Genomic DNA, 20,466 nt, shown 5'->3' with positions numbered 1-20,466 from the left:
CCTGCGCAGGCCCTCCTCTCTTCCCTTGAATCTGACCCACCCAGAGTCTCCTTTGCCAGTCGAGCCCTCCCTGGAAGTCCCTGGGGCAACACCCAGACGTGCAGTTCCAGCCCTCCCCTCCAGCATTCTGGCAGCAAGGGTCAGCTGTCAGTCACATCTACTTTGATGACCTGCCCTGCCACAGGCATGTCAGGTGCCCTATCTTTCTCGAGTCCCCATCGCTATCATCCACAAACACAACTCCCAGATGTTTCCTAGGCAAGAAATCACTGGGCACTGGCGTTTTGCTTTTCATGCAGTTTGGGACTCCTCCTACTGTCAGCGATGTTGACGTCTTTCCTCGGGCTCTTGCAGGTTCATTCCATTTTATATCCAGTGCCAATGCACACCTCCATCCTCCTCCTGGCTCCCCCGTTTCCCATTCACAGTTAATTCCCCGATGTTGGGCGCCTTGAGGCTTCCCATTCTATCCGACCAGGCTGCTTATCCTAGAAGAGCCCTGGCAAGCTGTTTGTCCCAACTCAGACTAAGGTGACCAAACAGCAGGAAAGAATTCTGTGATGCCAGGGTGGCCCAATCACTACCTAGTATGTGGCTTGACACAGAAGAGGCACACAGGATAAATATTTCTCAATGACTAGAACAATGGGCACTTTACAGTAATACCAAGAGATCAGCTAAAAAGTTACCCAGTTTCTGGAACTTCTAAAACACAATATGGCCTTTTTCAAAAAACAGGTTACAAATAATCAAACTAATATCACGGAACTCTATGTTGGGCAGTTCAACTGCTCACATGCTGATCTTTCTCTGTAAAGGAGGGCAATTAAGACGATGGTGTTGAGAACTGATACCTATGGACACCCCACAGTGGGACCCAATAAGATTGATGTTGGTTTGCAACATGGCTCCAATCCGGATCTGATCAAATGTTCGGGTCAAAAAGGCAGCGAAGGTGCAAGCAAAAGCCACGGTGCGACCACGGGTGACACATCCTTGTGCCACATTCACCTGCATCACAAAGAAGGTGAATCAGAACACTCTTGGAGCCCACTTCCCCTCCTGTTTCCCAGTGTAGAGTGTATACTTCTCAGGATCACCTATCCTCTGCGCCCCCTCACCTCGCCACACCCCTCCTCCAGCCACCTACCTGGGAAAACCTCAAACCTGGCAAATTCACCGTGTACCCTGAACACTGCCAGTAAGGAGAGGAACTGAAGTGCTGGCCCCGTTCCTTCAAACCGAAGCTGGGGAACCTTGGGACGCTCAAGGCCGCCCTGCGGTCCTTGTGGGTCTCCTTCCCACTCTCCTCGTCCCCTGCCTCTGTCCCCTCTCCCCACCCTGCTGAATCTCATCCTTCTCCTGCTTTCTCAAGGGGCTCTCTGACCATGTAGTTGTCCCCTCCCCTCCCATGTCACCTCAGTTTCTCCCTCACTTTCCCCTTGTCCTCCTGCTCCAGATCCTGCTCTTTGTCCATGTTCTCCTTCACAGGAAAACCTTGCATGCTCCCTCATTTCCCACTTTCTGCATGTCCTCTTTCATCTAGGCCACCGTCCCCATGAGGGACCTGGAAGCTTCCAATGCAAGAGGTCACCTGAGTTCCTCTGCATCATCTGACCTCTGAGGAGCATCCAGCATTAGGGACCGCCTGCCTCAATGGATGTTGCTGCTCCCTCCCTGGCTGGATCTGCCAAGTGGTGCACCTGGACTAAGTCCTGGGGCTGAGTGCCACACTCCTCCTCATCTGCCCCCTTCACAGGGAACCAGCATGGGGTCCCACTGTGTCACTCTGATCTGCATGATGCTAAGGTCTCCTCTCTCTATTGCTTACCTCTCCTGCAAAGCCAGGCTCAAACACCCTGGTGGCCTTCATACTAGAAGATGAGTATCTCAGAGGTAAACAAAGACCTTCAAAGGGCGCGTGGCTGTGGCTAGTCTCAACATCAAGATCCTTGACTTCCACATCTGCCTGCTATGGAAAGGGCCCAGGGCCTCCTTCCCACTGTCTCCCTGATAATCACTTCCCAGGAACTAACTGCCAAAATGTGTACTCTCGCCCACCTCGGGCTTCTCCTTCAGTGGGGCAACATCATGGAATGTAAGAGCTCCAGAAACAGAAAGAATAATTTGAAATAATCACAGCATCCTTGAAAAACTACAAAGCTCAAAAGACTGGATAACAAATCCGTCTTAAGTCAGGGGTTTTCCAATTCTTTTAACAAAACTGAAAGAGAACCTAACTGAAGTATCAATCCTTTACAAGTAATTTTCCACAAACAACTTGACATGAAAGATCACTGTGTGATTTTTGGCTTATAGCTGGGATGGGATTCAAATGAACTGAATGACGTGGCCACAACAAAATTCTTACTCTTCCCAGCACCATATTTACTTGAATAATGTTTTCTGGCACTTACATCATTAAAATACAAATAGATTTTGTTCTGAATCTTGTCTCATTCTAGCTCTAAGTGTACTTAACTATTGCTACACAAACTAAAAATTATAGCCATAGCTCAATCCAGAAGAAAAAAACGGTAATGCTCTAAGGCCTGTGGATGTAGGAAACAAATTTTAAAGACTATCAATGTATATGCATAGTTTATTGCAGAATTATCAGTAAAAGCCTTTCATGAATAAGTAGAATGGAAGTAAGAATTCAAGTAGAAAAACAGATTTAATTTCTGACAAAGAGAGCCTTCATGTAACTGGATGATTTAAGTATTCAAGTGTCGCAAATTACAATATATGGGAAGGTTACATCCTTGGCATCAGTTAAATCTAGATGCCAAGGATATATTTAGATGTGAACTTAAAAAAATTAAATGAGAAATTTAGATGTTAACTTAAAGCTTTAGATCTACTTAGAAAAAGACATTCAGCGGTTTCGAAAGCAAACACATTTGGAGATAAATGATCTATCCTCTGACCTACCTGGCACCCCTACCCCCAGTCTAAGAGGTACTATAACCCCTTAGGGCTCAGCGAGAGCTCCGTGTCCCCAAAACCCATTCCTGCCCCAGTCTTGTCTGTCTCCCAGGTGCTCTGGCCTATGCCCTAGTGCCAGCCTTGGTTCCACCTGGTCATCTACCCTGCATGAGTCTGCTTCTCCCCAACCCCACAGCTACTGTCCTGGTCCAAGCTGTCATCTCCTGCCACTCCCCCACTTCCCTCAACAAGCTCTTCTCCACACCAGAGTCTTGGGCCCTTCCTTCTGCTCCCTGAACAGCTCCAATCTGGGCATGCAGCAGAACTAGCTAGGCATTCTGCTGGGAATGCTGTCCCTGGATCTGCATGTCTCGGACTCCTCGTCACTTAAGTCTCAGTTTAAATGTCACCTCTTCTGAGAGCTTGCTCATGATCGGCCCTAGTCACGTTCTCTCCATAGCTACCAGTTTTATCTAGCAGCACAGGACACTACTCACTTGCTGGCTGCTTCTTTACTAGTTTTTGTTGTTGTTGTTGCTAGTTGAAAGAATCAATGCATAGGGAAGCAAACTTTTTGAGGCTCAATTCAGAAAAAATATGAGTTGTATTTTTTTCCATTCAAAATAGAAATAGGTTAACGAGACCCACTGAAAAATGCTCATATCCTTACAATTGGAATGACCTGGTTTACTGAACGGAGGGGCTTAGATTCCAACACTGACAGGGCCAGGGAAGCATCATGAACAAAGGAACAGGCCAGCAGGAGGCAGGGACATGGCGAGATGGCTGCAGATGCCTGTTTCAACAGGGCCCCTGCTTGACTCCAGCCAACTGGTGGCAGGAAGGAGGGAGTGTTGTTCCAGTGTTGCCATATCTTCCCATTCTTTAAGAAAAATCCAGAAATCTGGATTCCATATAAAAATTTCCTGACTTTAAAAAGCTGGCAACTAATTTAAAATATTTGTAAATACTATTTGTTCCAAAAAAAATATCTCTGGTCATGGGAGGCCTGCTGGCCCATAGATTTCTGGCCAGTGCTGTTTCTGGCCTCTGTGATGTGAGGGTAAATGTGTGCTGTCCTCTGCACTGGTGCAGAGCTTTAGAAGTCCAGGCATTTACTTGCACGAACACTGAAATATCTAGGATATATTAGGCCCCATACTACAAGGTGGAGAGACAAACCACAATCCCTTGAGGTTCTGCACCTACTAGCCACAGCCAGGCAATCCTACAACATCCCAGGGGCTACCTAGAGCTACTAGGGAGCTGGGCATCCTTCAGACCTGGAGCCCTGAGGTCAGATAGCTGCAACTCGCAGACTCCCTGGAGAGAGTATGGGGCCGTCTCACCATGCCTGTCCCAGCAATCCTGGAAGCCATCCCTCACATTCTACCTGACTGCTCTCTACTTGTTTCCCCTGAGACTTTTCCCCTCCACTTCCTTTGCTTTTATAAGTGGAAAGAAAAACTGTTAAGGGGGACAAGTCTCCTCGGGTGGGTCACCATTTGTCAATAAGATGACTCAAAGTGATGTTCCTAGCAGACGTACCATGTTTTGCTCAGCAATAAAACACTCGATGAAGCGCTCAGGGTGTTCTCTCTTGAATATGTCAGAGAAGGTGGAGTTCTTGGTATCACCATCCAGCACAATAACTCTGTCATTTGCATGGCCCAGCTTGGCCAGAGCCAAACCACATGCTTCCCGAGTAGCTATCTGTAAGTCAACAGGAGAGTTTCTTAGAATGCATTTAGAAGGAAGGGGAAATTTAGTAGCATTATGACTTGTCATCCTCCTTAATGAAGAAAGAAAATTTGTAATTCACCAATAATCTCCTTTGGGGTAATAAAAAAGGACTGCTGGGACTTCCCTGGTGGTCAAGTGGTTAAAACTCTGCACTCCCAATGCAGGGAGCACAGGTTCAAGCCCTGATCAGGGAACTAAGATCCCACATGCCACACATGCGACCAAAAGGGGGGGGGACAGGATTGCTAGCCAATCTTACATCCATACTTCACTCACTTGAGTATCAATTTCCCAAAAATAAATTTATCCTTGTCTCATTCTTATAGTTGATTAAAAACTTAAATTTCCCAACATGCAAATGCCTCTGTGACTTATTTTAATTATAAAGCTGGTAACAGGCTTCCCTGGTGGTCCAGTGGTTGAGAATATGCCCTGCAGTGCAGGGGACACTGGTTCAATCCCTGCTCCTGGGAGATCCCACAGCTGTGTGGCAACTGAGCCCATGCACCACAAATACTGAAGCCCATGTGCCCAAGAGCCCATGCTCTGCAACTAGAGAAGTCACGGTGTGAGAAGCTACACAACGCAACTAGAGAGTAGTCCCTGCTCCCCACAACTAGAGAAAGGCCATGTGTAACGAAGATATAGCACAGACAAAAATAACTTTTTTAAAAATGATTAATACTCACTGTATATATTAAAATGGAGAACTTTGGAATCATGACACAAATAATAAATAATTCCATTAGCATACTGTTTGAGACTGGACTGAAACCATGGATTAATCTGGGGGAGAACTGATGTCTTTACTATATTTTTTCTATTAAAAAAACCCCAGATTTGGTATTCCCTCAAAGAGTTAAACATGGAATTACAATTATGATCCAGCAACTCTACTCCTAGGTAATTACCTAAGAGAAAAATACAAATACACAAAAATCTGTACACTAATGTTCATTACAGCATTATTCACAATAGCCAAAAGATAGCCAAAAGATAGAAATAACCCAAATATGCAGCAACAGATGAATGGATAAATAGCAGACTCAAAAAGTTTGCATATTAGATGATCTCATTTATACGAAATGTCTGGAATAGGCAAATACACAGACACAGAAAGTAAATTAGCAGTTACTAGAGGCTGGGTGGGAATGGAGAATAATGTTTGTGAATATAGTGTTTCTCTATGGGATGACTGAAATGCTGTAAGATTCAGTGTGGTAATAGTTGCACAATTCTGTCGTATGCTAAAAACCATTGGATTGTACACTTCAAATGGGTGTATTGTAGAGAAAATTTTACCTCAATAAAGGTATTAAAAAAAAAAAACAAGGTTTGCCTCTTCATTTATTTATCTTTGTTCATTCATCTAAACACCTATATTTTTTTAAAACAGGCAATTCACATAGATGAGTACAAAAGTCAAGTTATGTAAGGATATTGAATGAAGAGGCCATCTTCCTCCTGCTCTCCCAGTTCCTCCCCCCAGAGGTAAGGGAAATGATAGGGTTGTGAAGTGTCCTTTTGAGAATGGTGTACTCACAAAGCATCTCATGCATACAAGGCATGTGAGCTTTTAAAGCTATAGTTTCATTAAGTACCTTAATATAGACCATATGCATTTATTTTTAGTTATTTTACTTTTTATTGCTATTGTAAAAAGGAATAATCTCTCAATTTTATTAATATGAGAAAACAATCAATCCTTATATATTAGTTTAGCTACAAGCTCTCCTTCTGGATTCTTATTTCTAACATATTTTCTTATTTCTTTTCCTACTCATTCTGATTTCGATTCTCTTTTTGAGTTTTCCAGACATACAACCCTACCACCTGCAAATAGGCTTGCTTTCTCATTGTCAGGACGGAGTCTTTGATTGTGAATGACCACAATTTCTCCTCTCTTAATATTGGTGAATGATTTGCATTACTAATTTGAACTTCACTGATTCCGATACTTTTTTTAAGGCACTAAAGAAGTTGAGACTGGTGAATGTCTTATTTCAGTTCCATTAGTTCAGTTAGGTCACTCAGTCGTGTCCAACTCTTTGCAAATGTCTTATTTAGAATTTTTAAATCAATATTCCTGAGTGAGGCTGGCCTGTAGTTTCTTCCTTTGGGCTAGCTTTATAACATTTTGGCTTCATAAATGACCTTCTCCATATTCAAAAAGGTTTGAAATAGGAGAGGAATTAATCTATCCCTTGAAGGTTAAAATTAAAGTCACTCTCGTAACTAACTGAGCCTGGCACTTTGGAGGTATAACTCCTAGACGGTTTTCTAAAATTTTCCTAATGGCTGTTGATCTACTTAAGTGCTTTTAATTTTTTTTTTTTTTATTTTTGGTCACACTGTGTAGCATACAGCATCTTAGTTCCCTGGCTAGGAATCAAATCCACGCCCCCTGCATTGGGAGCGTGGTCTTAACCACTGGATTGCCAGGGAAGTCCCTGACCTACTTAAGTATTTTGTGTATTTTTAGTTAACTTTGGTATTTTATGTATTCTTTAAGAAGGTCCATTTTTTAAATAGGTTTTCATACCAATTAGCATAGTTTTCTCAAAATTCTCTGAATGTTCTCTCGATTTGTGGTTATTTCCTCTAGTGACTAATTTTATTCATTCATAGTTTTCATCTCTTTAAGTAGACTAGGTAACGGCTTGTCTACTGTTTAGTAATTCAGAGGGCCAACTCTTAGATTTGTGTATTAATGTGACTTCTTGTTCTTTAATTCACTAATTTTTTAATCAATTGGCCTGTGTCCTTAATTTCTCCTATTAATAAAATATATACACTTGAAATGAAAAGTTCCAATAATCTCACATACTTTCTAGACATAAACACTTCACCATAATCAATGCTGCAATCAACATTCATTCTATTCTGCACGCTTGCACAGGTATTTCTGTAGTATAAATACCTATGAGTTGCACTTCTACTTTGAAGGGTGTGAACAGTTGGTGTTAACACATATTACAAAGCACCTTCTGTTAATATGTGCTTTTTATTAGTAGCTTTCTTCTGCTTTTACATTTGCTTTCTAATTTCTCAAATAGTCAATTCATTTATTATTAATCCATATTACTAGGCTAAGAAAACATAAGTAACACTTAAAATGTCCCCAAATAAATAAGGAAAACAAACAAGGGTCAGAAAAATTTCCTTCCTCCCAGGCTCGCCACCTTGTTACCTTAGGTTGTGAAGAGCCTGCCTATTTTGAATCTGCTGTAATATACCAGAAGGGAGGACACAAAAATCATGATAAAAACAGAAAGGGTTTATCAGGGTTTCATGCCTAATTTGTTTCCTTTTTGAAGAACTGGCCTTCGGTGAACTGGTGCTCTTCCTTGTGTAAACCAGGGATTAAGCCCAAAAGATCAAGCCAGCTAGGCCCCTGTCCTTCAAGTTGACATAGAATCATGGAGTTTCATGCACAATGGTCTGCCAGACTACAGACTGAATTTAGGAAGCAAGCAAAAGCTGCATAGCACTGGACGCAAATAAGTAGTGACTGACTGGTAAAAAGTTCAGACCCGAGTTAAGTTTGAAATCAAAGAATAAATATCAAAATAGTTAAAAGACAAGGTAAATCCATCTTTGTTGCTTATAACCTTTAGCTAAATGTCACACCACCTAAGAATCGGTTCATTTGGGGAAATCAGAGTCAACAAGAGTCCTCTGTATTTAGGAAAAGCAGAGAAAAAACAGTTTGCCTACCATATCACTGACTCTATAATCAGGTGGAGAGATCATTTCTATATCTGAGATGTTGATTTGAGGCGAGTCTTCCACAGGGGCTTTGGGTTCGAGACACCTGTTGGTCTCTATCTGGCTCTCAATTAGTTTGATAATTGCATCCACTCTTTCTTTTGGCATTGGCCTTCCATGCCAATTTTCTGCATCTTCAACACCTGTAACCCAATGGATAAAAGACATTATTCAGTAACTCACGAGCCCCTGTTCAGTCATCTGAAAGACATTTGGAAGGGAAAGATGTCAGCCACAGAGTAAAAACCTGGCACAGGGGGCCTGACATGGTACTGCGGTGGCAGGAGACAGCCTGGACAAAGGCTGAGAGGCTCTTAAGGGGGCCACTGGCCAATGTTCTGGTGAATGGAGGGAACTGTGAGGGAGACGAGGCTGGAGACAGGGAGGGAAGATCCTGTGGATACAAGGAGTTTGAGTTTTGCCCAAAGCAAGATGGGAAACCCCTGAAGTGTTTGGAAGTGGGGGAGGTAACTGATCAGATCCATGTTGTAGCAAGATCACTAAGGCAGGCATATGGGGACTGGCTTGAGGAGACTGAAGTGAGGGAGAGAAGACCAGGCTTAGGCAAGAGAGGTGGAGAGGAGTGAACAAACTTGAGACATAAGTTAGGAGCAGAATCAATTAGAATTGATGACAGCCTGGGTGTGTGTGTGGGGGGGGGGCACATAAAGGAGAGGTGGAGGCAAAGAAATACCCAGGTTTCTTACAGGAGAAAATTGGGCAAGTTGTCATTTATTGAACTGGGTGTACCAGAAGACTATTTTGAGGAGAAGTCAGAGAATAGTTTTCTTCTAAAATGTTATTAAGAACACACCAGTAATCACTCCCACTGAAACTATTTATACTGGAGATGAACAACTTTAGGTGTCTGCTTTGAAATCTGCAAGAAATTAAGACTTTCAACCTCCCTCCTCCCCTGACCCTCAGGTTCCACAGCTGCCTTTCCCAGAGGGGCCACTTTACTAGCGGCCTGTGAGTCCTCCCAGGTAGCGTGAGCACAGGCCATTGCATGCATGTGGATACATTCCTGTTTACGTATCTGCTCACACACCCTCTCTCACTCTGCATGCCCGGTGGAGATGGCTCCCTGCTGATCCGATAACTGATGGACTATCCTCCCATCACTGAGCTCCCTCGTGCTCACCTGCTGGGCGTCTGGGTTTCCCCTCCCCAGCCCTGACCAGATCTGCTACCTACAAGCATCAAGGAGAGAGAGAAAGCATCTGGCACATATCAGAAGCGTAATCACTGTGCATGAAGTCAGCTGTCTGCTCAGCGAGCCTCAGCCTCCTTCCGCCTCACGTGCTGTGCAGAGGCTGACAACCCTAAGCATAAAAGCAACACTTCCTTACTTGGAATGCCCCGGCCCTTGAAGGTCTTGGCAACCACAGCTGTGGGCTTGTTCTTCACTTGAGCTGCCTGCCAGAACACGTGGCACAGTGCCTCCACGTCACGGCCATCCACCACTAAAGTATTCCACCTATCAACAGAAGCGGCGGCCAGGTTACAAGGTGAAGGAGGAAGGAGCAGAAAGAAGGTGACACCAAACAGGACAATTACCCAAAGGCTTCGCAGCGCTTCTGATGGACATCTATGGAGTACTCTAGAGGCAAAGTGGTGCTCTGGGTCAGGCGATTCACATCAAAGATGGCCACAAGATTGTCCAGGCTGTAGTGGGACGCAAAGGCCAGGGCCTCCCAGACGGAGCCTTCCGAGGACTCATCATCTCCCACGAGGCAGAACACCCGGTAGCTGGGGCAAGTCAAAAGAGGTTAGGACCCTGCCTGGGGCTCCTCTGAGCCATTTGAACAAGTACATTTCATGAAGAGAAATAGAGGAAGAGAATGAAGAAGGCGCTTCGGATCAGCAGGTTCCTATGAGACAATTTTCCTTGTCAAAGCTGCCCAAACTCAACAGCTGAGGAATCACAGCTTTAAAAGCTTGGGCCCCATGAGATAGGCTGCACCTTTGGCTAGTTTTCTCATTCTACCTCCAAATGCTATTTCTAGGTTCTTCTTCCACTTCTCTGGATCCAACAAACAAGAGGGGACAGAGAGAAGGCCCTTAAAAACCCTAACATTCATATATAGTTTCTTGGTAAGCTCTTTTTTAAAGCACAGCCACCTTCTATTTCTGATCTTACAGATTTATTTACAATAACCATAACAATCAAAACATTCTACCTCAGGAGCATATGTTGTTGTAAATATTAAACTCCTCCGCAGCAGAAACATGAAATGTTTATACCAATAAAATATAATGCAGACCCCAGGCTATGAGTGAACTTTTAAAAAAGTGATTAACCACATAGCAGGGACTAATAAAGGCAAAAAGGAGAGATGAAAAAGGTCAACAGTCTTATGGGAAATGGAGCAGGGCAACTGCCCCAGTAGTGGAGAAAGCACAACATGGAGTGTATGTCCTAGTCCCATGGTTCCCCCAGGGCACCTGAGTCTGTGGCCCTTCAGTTCCAGGTTCCAGCCCAGGTGGCCCCTCTGGAGGCACTTTATTGCGCTTTCTCCACTGCTGGGGCAGAAAAATGCTGTAAGTGAAATTTTTAAAGAGCGACTTACCACAAAACAGGGACACCCCACTTTGCTGCTCCTGTATCAGCAGCACCCTGACACACACCCTTACAATAAAGGCATGGATCTGCCTGTCTTTAGGAAGGTGGAGCCATTCCAAAAAAAGAGACCTTTGATTATTAACATATAGGGGTCCCAAATGGAAAGGCGAACACACCATCTGTTCACTCTATAGTGAAGCTCACTGAGAGATGGGAAACAGGAAGATATCTATCTTGTTAAAGACCTGAATCCTAACAAACTGGTTTCTATACTACAGGCAGCACTCAGTACCCAACCAGAGATGCTGGAACAGTTTCCTGAAATACGATTTCTTTTTATTGCTTGAATACTTGGTGACCTGAACTTTTAAATCACTGTATTCCCAAACTAATAAATGATAAATAAAGCGAAAGTGCCAGGGGTGGGGTAGTTGGAAAGTTAAATGGTTTCTGAGTAAGTGTCTTACCTGGCCTTGTCAAAGTACTTGCCAGTATACGCCATGCCACATGCAGCCCCCAGTCCTTGCCCCAGCCATCCAGTTGCCACATCAACAAATGAGAGTCTCTGTAGGAGAAGGAACCAAATGAACCTAGGTTAGGTGTACCTGCAGGGCACGAGGATCAGACCAACTTCCTAGGATTAGGCACCAAGCGAAGGTGACTCTTCACAGAAGCCCTCCTACCCTGCAAGGGAATTACTCTTCCCCATACCCACACACACCCCAAGTCTCAGATCAACATTAGAAAGACAAGGAAGTCACAGGGAATCTATGCATCTGGTGAGGGCGACTGCAGCTTTGACAACATAGAAGAGGGCAACTTCACATGGCAGCCTAAGCAGAGCCCAAAAGCAAACCAGAAAAAAGCATCTAAGCATGAGCCTTGCCATTTTTGCAAGGCCTTTTATCTAGCCATATACAAACCAGATGTTCAATGTTTTTGAAGAACATGGGCTCTTAAACAGGAATCAGAAACACTGAAGACTTCCATTTCCCTGGTGTGTAAAACTCAAGTCATCCGAGATTTGGGAGGGGGTTATGTAAAAGGTCATGCTAGAAATAAATCCCTTTCCACCACCACTCCACTGTTTCCCCCCACCCTGCTTGTACGCACAGGCTGTCACTGTCCCATGGAGAGAAGGTGGTGTCAAAGGTCTGCCGCACTGAGGCCCCACTCCCAAGCTTCTAAATAGACACCAAATTTAGTCAATGCTTCAACTGCTACCATCTCAGCCTGTCCACAAACCTCTCCTCTGTCACTGCAGTGGCCTCCCCGCTTCCCTCCACAGTCAATTCTCAACACAGCCACCAGGCGGAGCACGTTAAAACCTAAGCCCGCTCCTCAATCACTGCAGAGAACTGTCCAAGGTCTTACCATCTAATGTCAAGTAGAGCTCAGGTTCTTGCAGTGACCCCCATCACCTCCCACTCTCTCCCCCACTGCTCCGGGTGCCTGGCGTCCTGGCTGTCTTTTGAATGCACTGGGAACACACCTGACTCAGGGCTTCAGCACTTGTGCCTTCCTCTCCCCCAGAGTGCCCAGTGCTTATGCCTAAGTAGTGGCACAGCTCACTCCTTTCAACTCTTGGCTCAAATGTTGACACCAAGACCTTGCTGGACCATCTCTTTCACCTAGTACTTCCTGCCCCTCCACTTCTTTGGATTTAGGATTCTTGGCCCCTCTGGCATGCTAGCTATTTCTGGGTTTGTTTCTTCTCTGTCCCCTCCCTCCATTCAGATGTCAGTTTCATTCAAGCAGAGACTGGTTAGTGTTGTCACTACAGGATGGCTGAATGGTACTTGTGAGTTCTCAGATCCCTCTCCTGTCTTGATCCACCCTATAGTTCTGCTCCTCCTGGGGCTCCTGACCTTCTGCCATGTGCTTCATGCCCTTACTCTTTCTGTTTTGCACCTCTAGCTCTGACAAATGTCCCATTGAAATCCCTCCTGACAACCTTTCTAACTTTGTCTTCCTCCCCACAGCTCCTACTTTATTCCTGTAACAAGTTCTGGCTCCCAGGTGCCTTGCGTGCCCTTGGACCAAGCCTGGGCTCTATGCTCAGACCAACTCCACTTCCCCCAGGTTTAATGTGGGAATTAAGTAAGCTCACCCCTATAAGGCTTTGCTTTCTGGGTATGATGGTGATGAAATCCCCCTCAGGCAGCAAGAAGCTGTAGGATTGATTGAGGAGACTGGCGGGGCATCAACACAATGTCTGCTGTGGTGGAAGCATCCCTCCCATGGGTTCCCTTTTCTTTTCCAAGAACCCCCAAACTGTGTGGGGACACACAACCAAGGCGGCCCAAGGCCAAGAATAAAGATGCACTCAGCGTGCCAAGGGCACCCAGAAAAGAAAGTCTTCTCTTCCAGGTAGCATTTCTCATCTTTGTTCTGACACAAAGTACACTTTAAGAACAAGTTTACAAACAGGCTTTTTGGTTACTTCCCAGGCCTGCTTCGCTGAAGAAAACAAAAGAGTATATGGAACAAAAACCAAGGCCAAGGTGGTGGATAGAGGGATCATGAGCACCGTGAGGGCTCCAAGGAAATCCGAGCACTTCAGTCAGCACCATGGCCAGGCATTAGCAGGTGGCCTCCATGTGTAGTTGTCTGCATAGACACTTGTGCCCTGGGAGCATGGATTATGAAGACCCTGGCTTCTTGGCCTCTAGTGAGTCAATTTACTCTATTCCCGACCAGAGCCGAGATGGACTATGCTCCTGAGTATTTTCTCTTTTCTTCTAACTTTATGTGCTGCATAAATCTGACAAACACACAAATTCTGGTACCTAAGCTGTGTCCAGCCTGCGATGGCATGCCAGAAAGTCACTCTATACCTCTAAGGCTAATGACTCTGATTATATGACAGCAGCAGTTATGAGATAATCTAGGAATTTTTTTGGGGGGGCATGCTGTCCTGCTTGCAGCTATCTCCTGGACTAGGGATCAAACCTGCACCCCTGGCAGTGGAAGCACCAAATCTTATCCACCTGATTGCCAGGGAATTCCCACATCTTTCTCTTTTTATTTGGCTGTGTCCCATGGCATGGGGTATCCTACTTCCCCAACCAGGGATCAAACGTGAGTCCCCTGCAGTGGAAGGACAGAGTCTTATCCACTGGACCACCAGGGGAGTCCCTCTTTCCTTTTTTTAAAACCTAGAGCTCTAGGGACTTCCCTGGTGGTCGAGTAATTGAGACTCTATGCTTCCACTGCTGAGGGTGTGGGTTCAATCCCTGGTTAGGGAAGTAAGATTCTGAATGCTGCAGCCACCCTCCCACCCAAAACCAATAAACAAAAAACCCCAAAACCAAACTAGAGCTCTAAACAGTCATACTTTGTATATCTACAGCTATTCACTTTTTATGATGAAGGAAATCTAAACTTACAAAAATGTTGTAAAATGAGCACAGTGAAGTTCCCCATACTTTTTTACCTAGATTTTATTAGCTATTACTAATTGCACTCATCTGCTTTATCTCTCTTCCTCTACACACATCTTTTATTCATCCTTGGGCAAACCTCACTTGAGATTACATTTTAGACACCAAGACAAGGGTCATTAACTACAGCTCCAGATTCTCTGCCCATACTCTGCCTTCTCTTTACTTTTCACTGCCTAGATCTGGGGTTTCTATTTGCTCATGATGTTCTACCAGTTAAGTTTTAAATGCTTTGCTCAGAACACAGCAAACCTTCAGAGAGCATCAAAAGAGCTGCTTGTTCTTCTAGATTGATCTTGTTTTTAACATTCTTTTTCTTTCCTGTCCTCCAATGTCATGAGGTACCTGGGTACTATATCTAGCCTCATGAGAAACTCCCTACTGGTGATCTGCAGAAAAATGGAAGAGAAAGCTGACTGACAGGAGTGGGATGTACCTTGAAATCAAGCTCAATGTTGCCTTCCTCTATCCAGGTGGCACAGGATGGGAGCAGCATGACTCTGGGTAGGGGGGCCTTAGTGCCAGATGGGTTAAGGTGAAGTACCAAAGGAAAACAGGGGCTGCCAGTTGCTGCAAGTCATCCTTCCCACCACGCAGTTTTTGCTAGAACACTTTTTAGATCTTTATGAGTTGCCACGGTCTGAATGTTTGTGCCCCTCCTTCCAAATCTCTTATGTTGAAAAGCTGAAGGTGATGGTATAAGGAAGTGGGGGTCTTTGGGGAGTGATTAGGTCATGAGAGCACAACACTCAGGAGTGGGGTCAGTGCCCTTATAAAAAGGGAAACCGTTTCTCCTTCCACTGTATGATACAATGAGAAGTCCGCAACTGGGAAGATGGCCCTCACAAGAACACAACCATGTTAGTGCCTTGATCTTAGACTTCTGGCCTCCAGAACTGTGAGAAATAAATTTCTATTGTTTATAAGCCACCTAGTCTCTGGTGTTTTGTTATACCAACCTAAACAGATGAAGACATGAAGCAAAGAGGGAAGAACCAAAAGGATAAACAGAGACCATCTCAGGCCTTGTTGACACATGGCAGCTTTTAAAATGAGTTTAAGAACCAAGTATCTGAGCTGGCCCTAGGTTCCTGTGCCAGCTTACCTTGGAGAGGACGAGACGGTCATTGTCCGGGCTCTCCGGGTCCATTTGTTTATACCTCATAACGTGGAAGAACAGCACAGACATGATCTCAGAAGCACTGCTGCATGATGTGGGGTGGCTGAAAGACATGGCACAGGTCATTTCTCACAGGTAAGTGACTCACCAGGGACACACACAGTGCACAAGGAGGCCTTTCAACACATGGTCTCCTCAAATCAGAAGCAGCAGTCATTTCTTCCAGCCCCAGAAGAATCCAGTCAAGGGAAAGGGATGCTAAGCCACTCAGTGCCCCACCCCCCCACCATGGTCACAGCTTTTAAGAATGCTTTAAGGCCCAGTAATCTCACAACTCCTCTCCCTGTAGAGAGCACGACCTCATAGACTAGCCTCCTTCTATTAGTGGAGCACCAGCAATACTTGGAGTTCACCTGGTGACTCTGTAAACATTTGAGTGTTATTTCACTTGAATTCATTTGTGGTATCATTAATCAGAAATTTCACGAAACAGAAATAAACCCACGCCTATATGGTCAACTAATTTTTGACAAGGGAGTCAAGAATACTCAATGCAGAAAGAACGAGTCTCTTCAACAAACGGTAAGGGAAAAACTGGATATTCCCATGTAAAAACGTGAAACTGGATCTCTATCTTATACCACTCACAAAATTAACTTGAAATGGATTAAGACTTAAATGTAACACTGGAAACCACAAAACTCCTAGAAGAAAACACAGGCACTAAGCACCTTGACCTGAGTCTTGGAGAGGATATTTTTGAATCTGACACTAAAAGCAAAAGCAAAAAAAGCAACAAAAACAACAAAACAACAACAAACATAAACCGAGTGGGTCGGAGTCAAATTCTCCATGGCAAAGGAAACCATCAACAAAATGCAAACACAACCTACTGAATGGGAGAAAAGTATTTGCAAATCACATATCTGATAAGGTGTTTATATACAAAATATATAAAAAACTCACACAATTTCATAACAAAACAAAAAATCCTATTAAAAATGGGCAATGGATCTGAATAGGCATTTTCCCAAAGAAGATAGACAGCCAATAGGCACATGAAAAGGTACTCAATGTCACTGATCATCAGGGAAATTGCAAGTAAAAATCACAATGAGATATCCCCTCACACCCATCAGAATGGCTATCATCAAAAAGGTGAGTTAACAAATGCTAGCAAGGATGTGGATAAAAGGGAATTCTGTGCACTGTCAGTGGGAATGTAAACCAGAGGAGCCATAGAAAACAGTAAGAGGATCCTAAAAAACAAACAAAAAAACAACCTACCTTATGACCCAGCAATTCCACTACTGGGAATGTATCTGAAGGAAATGAAAACACTATGTGGAAGAGATATCTGCACCCCTACGTTCACAGCAGCATTATTTATAGTAGCCAAGCCATGGAAACAACCTTAGTGTCCACTGATAGATGAATGGGGGATTTCCCTGGTTGGGAAACTAAGATCCCACATGCTGAGCCACCAAAGCTAAATAAATAAATAAAATATAGAATTTCTTTAAAAAAGATGAATGGATAAAGGAGATGTGGTACATATATATGATGTAATATAACTCACTTGTAAAAAGGAAATTCTGTCATTTGTGACAACATAGATGGACCCGGAGAACATTATTCTAACTGAAATAACTCAGAGAAAAACAAATACTGTATTACTCACTTATATGTAGACTCTAAAAAAAAACAACAACAACAAAACCAAACACACCAAACGTCCAAACTCAGAGAAGATCATCGGATTTGTGGTTACCAGAGATGGGGGTTGGGGGGAGCTGGAATTGGATGAAGTTGTCAAAAGCTATGAACTTCCAGATATGGGAAGTAAAACACAACTAAATGAGTATAGTTAACAATGCTGTATGATATACACTTGAAAGTTGTCAAAGAGCAGATCCTAAGAGTTCTCATTACAGGGAAAAAATATTTTTCTTTTCCATTATTTTATATCTATGAGATGGTGGATGGTAAATAAACTTGTTGTGGTCATCATTTTACAATATATTTAAGTCAAATTATTATGCTGCTATATTAATGCTGTGTGCTCAATTGTTTAGTTGCTAGGTTGTGTCCAACTCTGAGTGACCCCATAGACTATAGCCTGCCAGGCTCCTCTGTCCATGGGATTTCCCAGGCAAGAATAAATACTCTCCTTCTCCAGGGATCAAACCCTCATCTCCTGCATTGGCAGGCAGACTCTTTACTGCTGAGCCACCAGGGAAGCCCCGTGTGCTTAATTACATCTCAGTAAAACTGGGAAAGAAAATTTTAAAAAAACCCAATGAATAAAATGCATTCTACTACCTAAAATGAATTTCTTTTAGGAAGTAAATGGTCAGACTGAGAAGTTTCTCATGGTGGAGTAACTTGAGGCCCTTATGGAATGAAGCAACCCTTACTCTTAAAAAGCAGCTTTCATCAGAGTCCAGGCAGGCACTCTAGAGCCCTGCCATGCCTCAAAAGTCAGAAGAGTAAGATTCTAAGTGCAGCTCATGTGTATTAATAATCTCCCCTTTCAAGTTTCACAATACAGAAAATAGAGAGTTAAACCTCTTGGCTTTGCAAGTATCCCCTAAGTGGATGCTACTGTTAGAGCTCTCTAGAGAAAATGTAAACCATTATTAATTTAGAAGGTGAAAGGAGCAAAATGTAAGTGTAAAAAAAAAAAACCAACAGAACCATGCACACCTCAAACTCATTGACATTGCTGTTTTAATGTTACAACACAGGCTGGAGAACAAAATTTAAAAAGACAGATTATCATACAAACTATTTTACCTGACCATGACAGGGTGAAGTGAGAAGTCAATAATAGAAGGGAAATGGTAAAGCTTACACGTTTGTGGGAATTAGGCAACACACTCTTAAAATAACTTTACATGCAGTATAATCTGTAAAAATATTGAATCGCTGTATTGCACATCTGACAGTAATATTGCAAGTCAACTATAATTCAATTTTAAAAGAAAACAACAAAAATCCTCCACAATGTACTTAAATGAATAGGTCACAGAAGAAACTGCAAGAAAAGCTGATAAACTTTTTGAGACAAATGAAATACACATTATACCAAAATTTGTGGGATGTGGCAAAAGCAGTGATGAGAGAAGTTTATAGCTATAAATGCTTGCATTAAAAAAGAACTATCTCTGGGAGTCCCCTGGCGGTGCAGTCGTTGGAACTCGGCGCTTTCACTGCCCTGGGCCCTGGTTCGATCCCCGGTCCAGCAACTAAGACCCCCCAAGCTGCATGGTGAAGCTGATAAATACATTTTTTTCAAAAAAAGGTCTCTCAAGGGAAAAAAAAAAACCCAAAAACAAACAAACAAAAAACAAACCTAAGTGCACAGTGAAAGAAAGTGAACTCACTCAGTCCTGTCCGACTTTTTGCGACCCCATGGACTGTAGCCCGCCAGGCTCCTTCGTCCATGGGATTTTCCAGGCAAGAATATTGGAGGGGGCGGCCATTTCCTTCTCCAGAGGATCCTCCCAACCCAAGGATCGAACCTGGCTCTTGAGCACTGCAGGCAGGTTCTTTACTGTCTGAATCACCAGGGGAAGCCCTTAAGTTCACAACTTACCAAAAAACGCATAACTAAACCAAAGCTACCAACATGGAAAAAGTAATAAAATATTACAGCAGAAACAAATAGACTAGGAAAACTAAGCAGAAAATGAACCAAAACAGAAGTTGGTTCTTTGAATAGAGTAACAAAATTAACAAATCTTTAACTAGAGTAAATGAAAAAGCAAGTTACTAAATGTACTAAATCAGATTTGAAGTTAACAATTTCATTTCAGAAATGAAAGTAAGGCTATAACCACCAATTCTACAGACATAAAAAGGACTATAAAGTACTGCGAACAATTGTATGGCAATAAATCATTTAACCTAGAAGAAATTTCTAGAAACAAAATCAAAGAAGCCTGAATCACGAAGAGAAAATCTGAATAAATCTACAATACGGAAGTTGTATCAGTAGTGGAAAAGCTCCATGACAAAGAAAAACTTTGAACCTGATGGCCTCACTGCTGAATCCTCAATCCTCTTCCAACTCTTCTAGGAAAAAAAAAAAAACAAAACAAAACCAAAAAACCCTGAGGAGAACACGTTGAAACTCACTCTGGGCCAGAATCGCCCTTATACCGATACTAAAGGCAGACAAATACCTTCCGAGAAAACTAACGACCAATAATATCTCTTATGAATACTGACGGAAACATCCTCGACAAAATACCAGCAGAAGCAACAGGCCCCTTTGCTCGGATTCTTACTCCCCCATCACTTTCTTTTAAGCTTTATTTCTCCGAACTCCACCTTCTGGGTTCGAGGCCTTGGCGTCGAGGACAACTCCTCAGACAAACAGCGCCAGGCCGCTCCCGCTACCACGCTAGCCGCCCGGCCCAAGCGCTCCGCCCGCCGCGTCCAGGCTCTTCTCCGTTAACCTGAGAGGCCGGAAGCCCCGGGCCGCCACTGTCGGCTGGGCACGGGCCCAAAGGGGTGGCTGCCGGAGCACGCGGCGGCCGAACCTGGAGAGCCTGAAACAGGGCCTCCACAACCTAGCCCTTCCCGCCCCTCGACAGCTCTCGCAACTCTTTCCACAGGCGTCCCCGCAGGGCGAGCCGCTCAACGACCTGAGCTTCTACGAGGGAGGCTTACCCAGAGCTCGAGGCGCAGGTGGCCCTGATGAAATGGATGCGCACGCGATTGGCTATGTCCCGCAGAATCTGCAAAGTGTTCGCGTCAGGTTTGACTTCGTACACCGCCGCGGGGATCGCCTCAGCGTTGGCCATAGCTACGAATTCACCCGCTTCTGAGGAGCAAACGCGGCGGAGTGTGCTGAGGTGCAAATGCGGCGGAGTGTGCTGAGGTGCAAATGC

At 44.0% G+C, this 20,466-nt stretch overlaps 1 protein-coding gene and 1 long non-coding RNA gene across 6 annotated transcripts in view; both read right to left on the bottom strand.

Annotated features, from left to right (window-relative positions):
* TKTL1 (transketolase like 1) overlaps positions 1–20,466 on the bottom strand; it is a 29,575-nt gene extending 9,109 nt beyond the window's left edge. For 2 of the 5 annotated variants that reach the window (XM_081568029.1, XM_081568030.1), the window contains exons 1-8: positions 20,246–20,466; positions 15,554–15,671; positions 11,473–11,570; positions 10,000–10,191; positions 9,792–9,919; positions 8,389–8,582; positions 4,477–4,641; positions 855–1,011 (exon numbers count right to left, since the gene is read on the bottom strand). In XM_081568029.1, coding sequence (XP_081424155.1) covers positions 855–1,011; positions 4,477–4,641; positions 8,389–8,582; positions 9,792–9,919; positions 10,000–10,191; positions 11,473–11,570; positions 15,554–15,671; positions 20,246–20,379 — 1,186 coding nt within the window. In that variant the 5' untranslated portion in view covers positions 20,380–20,466. Of the gene's footprint in view, positions 1–854; positions 1,012–4,476; positions 4,642–8,388; positions 8,583–9,791; positions 9,920–9,999; positions 10,192–11,472; positions 11,571–15,553; positions 15,672–19,903; positions 20,156–20,245 lie in introns of those variants that run through there. The other 3 variants (XM_081568031.1, XM_081568033.1, XM_081568032.1) reach the window with 3 other exon arrangements.
* Positions 17,513–19,683, bottom strand: LOC145537205 (uncharacterized). The gene is made up of 2 exons (XR_014076259.1): positions 19,603–19,683; positions 17,513–19,128 (listed from the first exon to the last, which is right to left on the bottom strand). It is a non-coding gene; the product is annotated as an uncharacterized LOC145537205 (long non-coding RNA).

This window comes from Giraffa tippelskirchi, chromosome X (genome assembly GCF_054371585.1).
Source record: "Giraffa tippelskirchi isolate mGirTip1 chromosome X, T2T-mGirTip1v1.2.pri, whole genome shotgun sequence".
NCBI lineage: Eukaryota > Metazoa > Chordata > Mammalia > Artiodactyla > Giraffidae > Giraffa > Giraffa tippelskirchi.
Note: the sequence above shows the minus strand (reverse complement) of the source record. Positions and strands in the feature narration are given on the sequence as shown.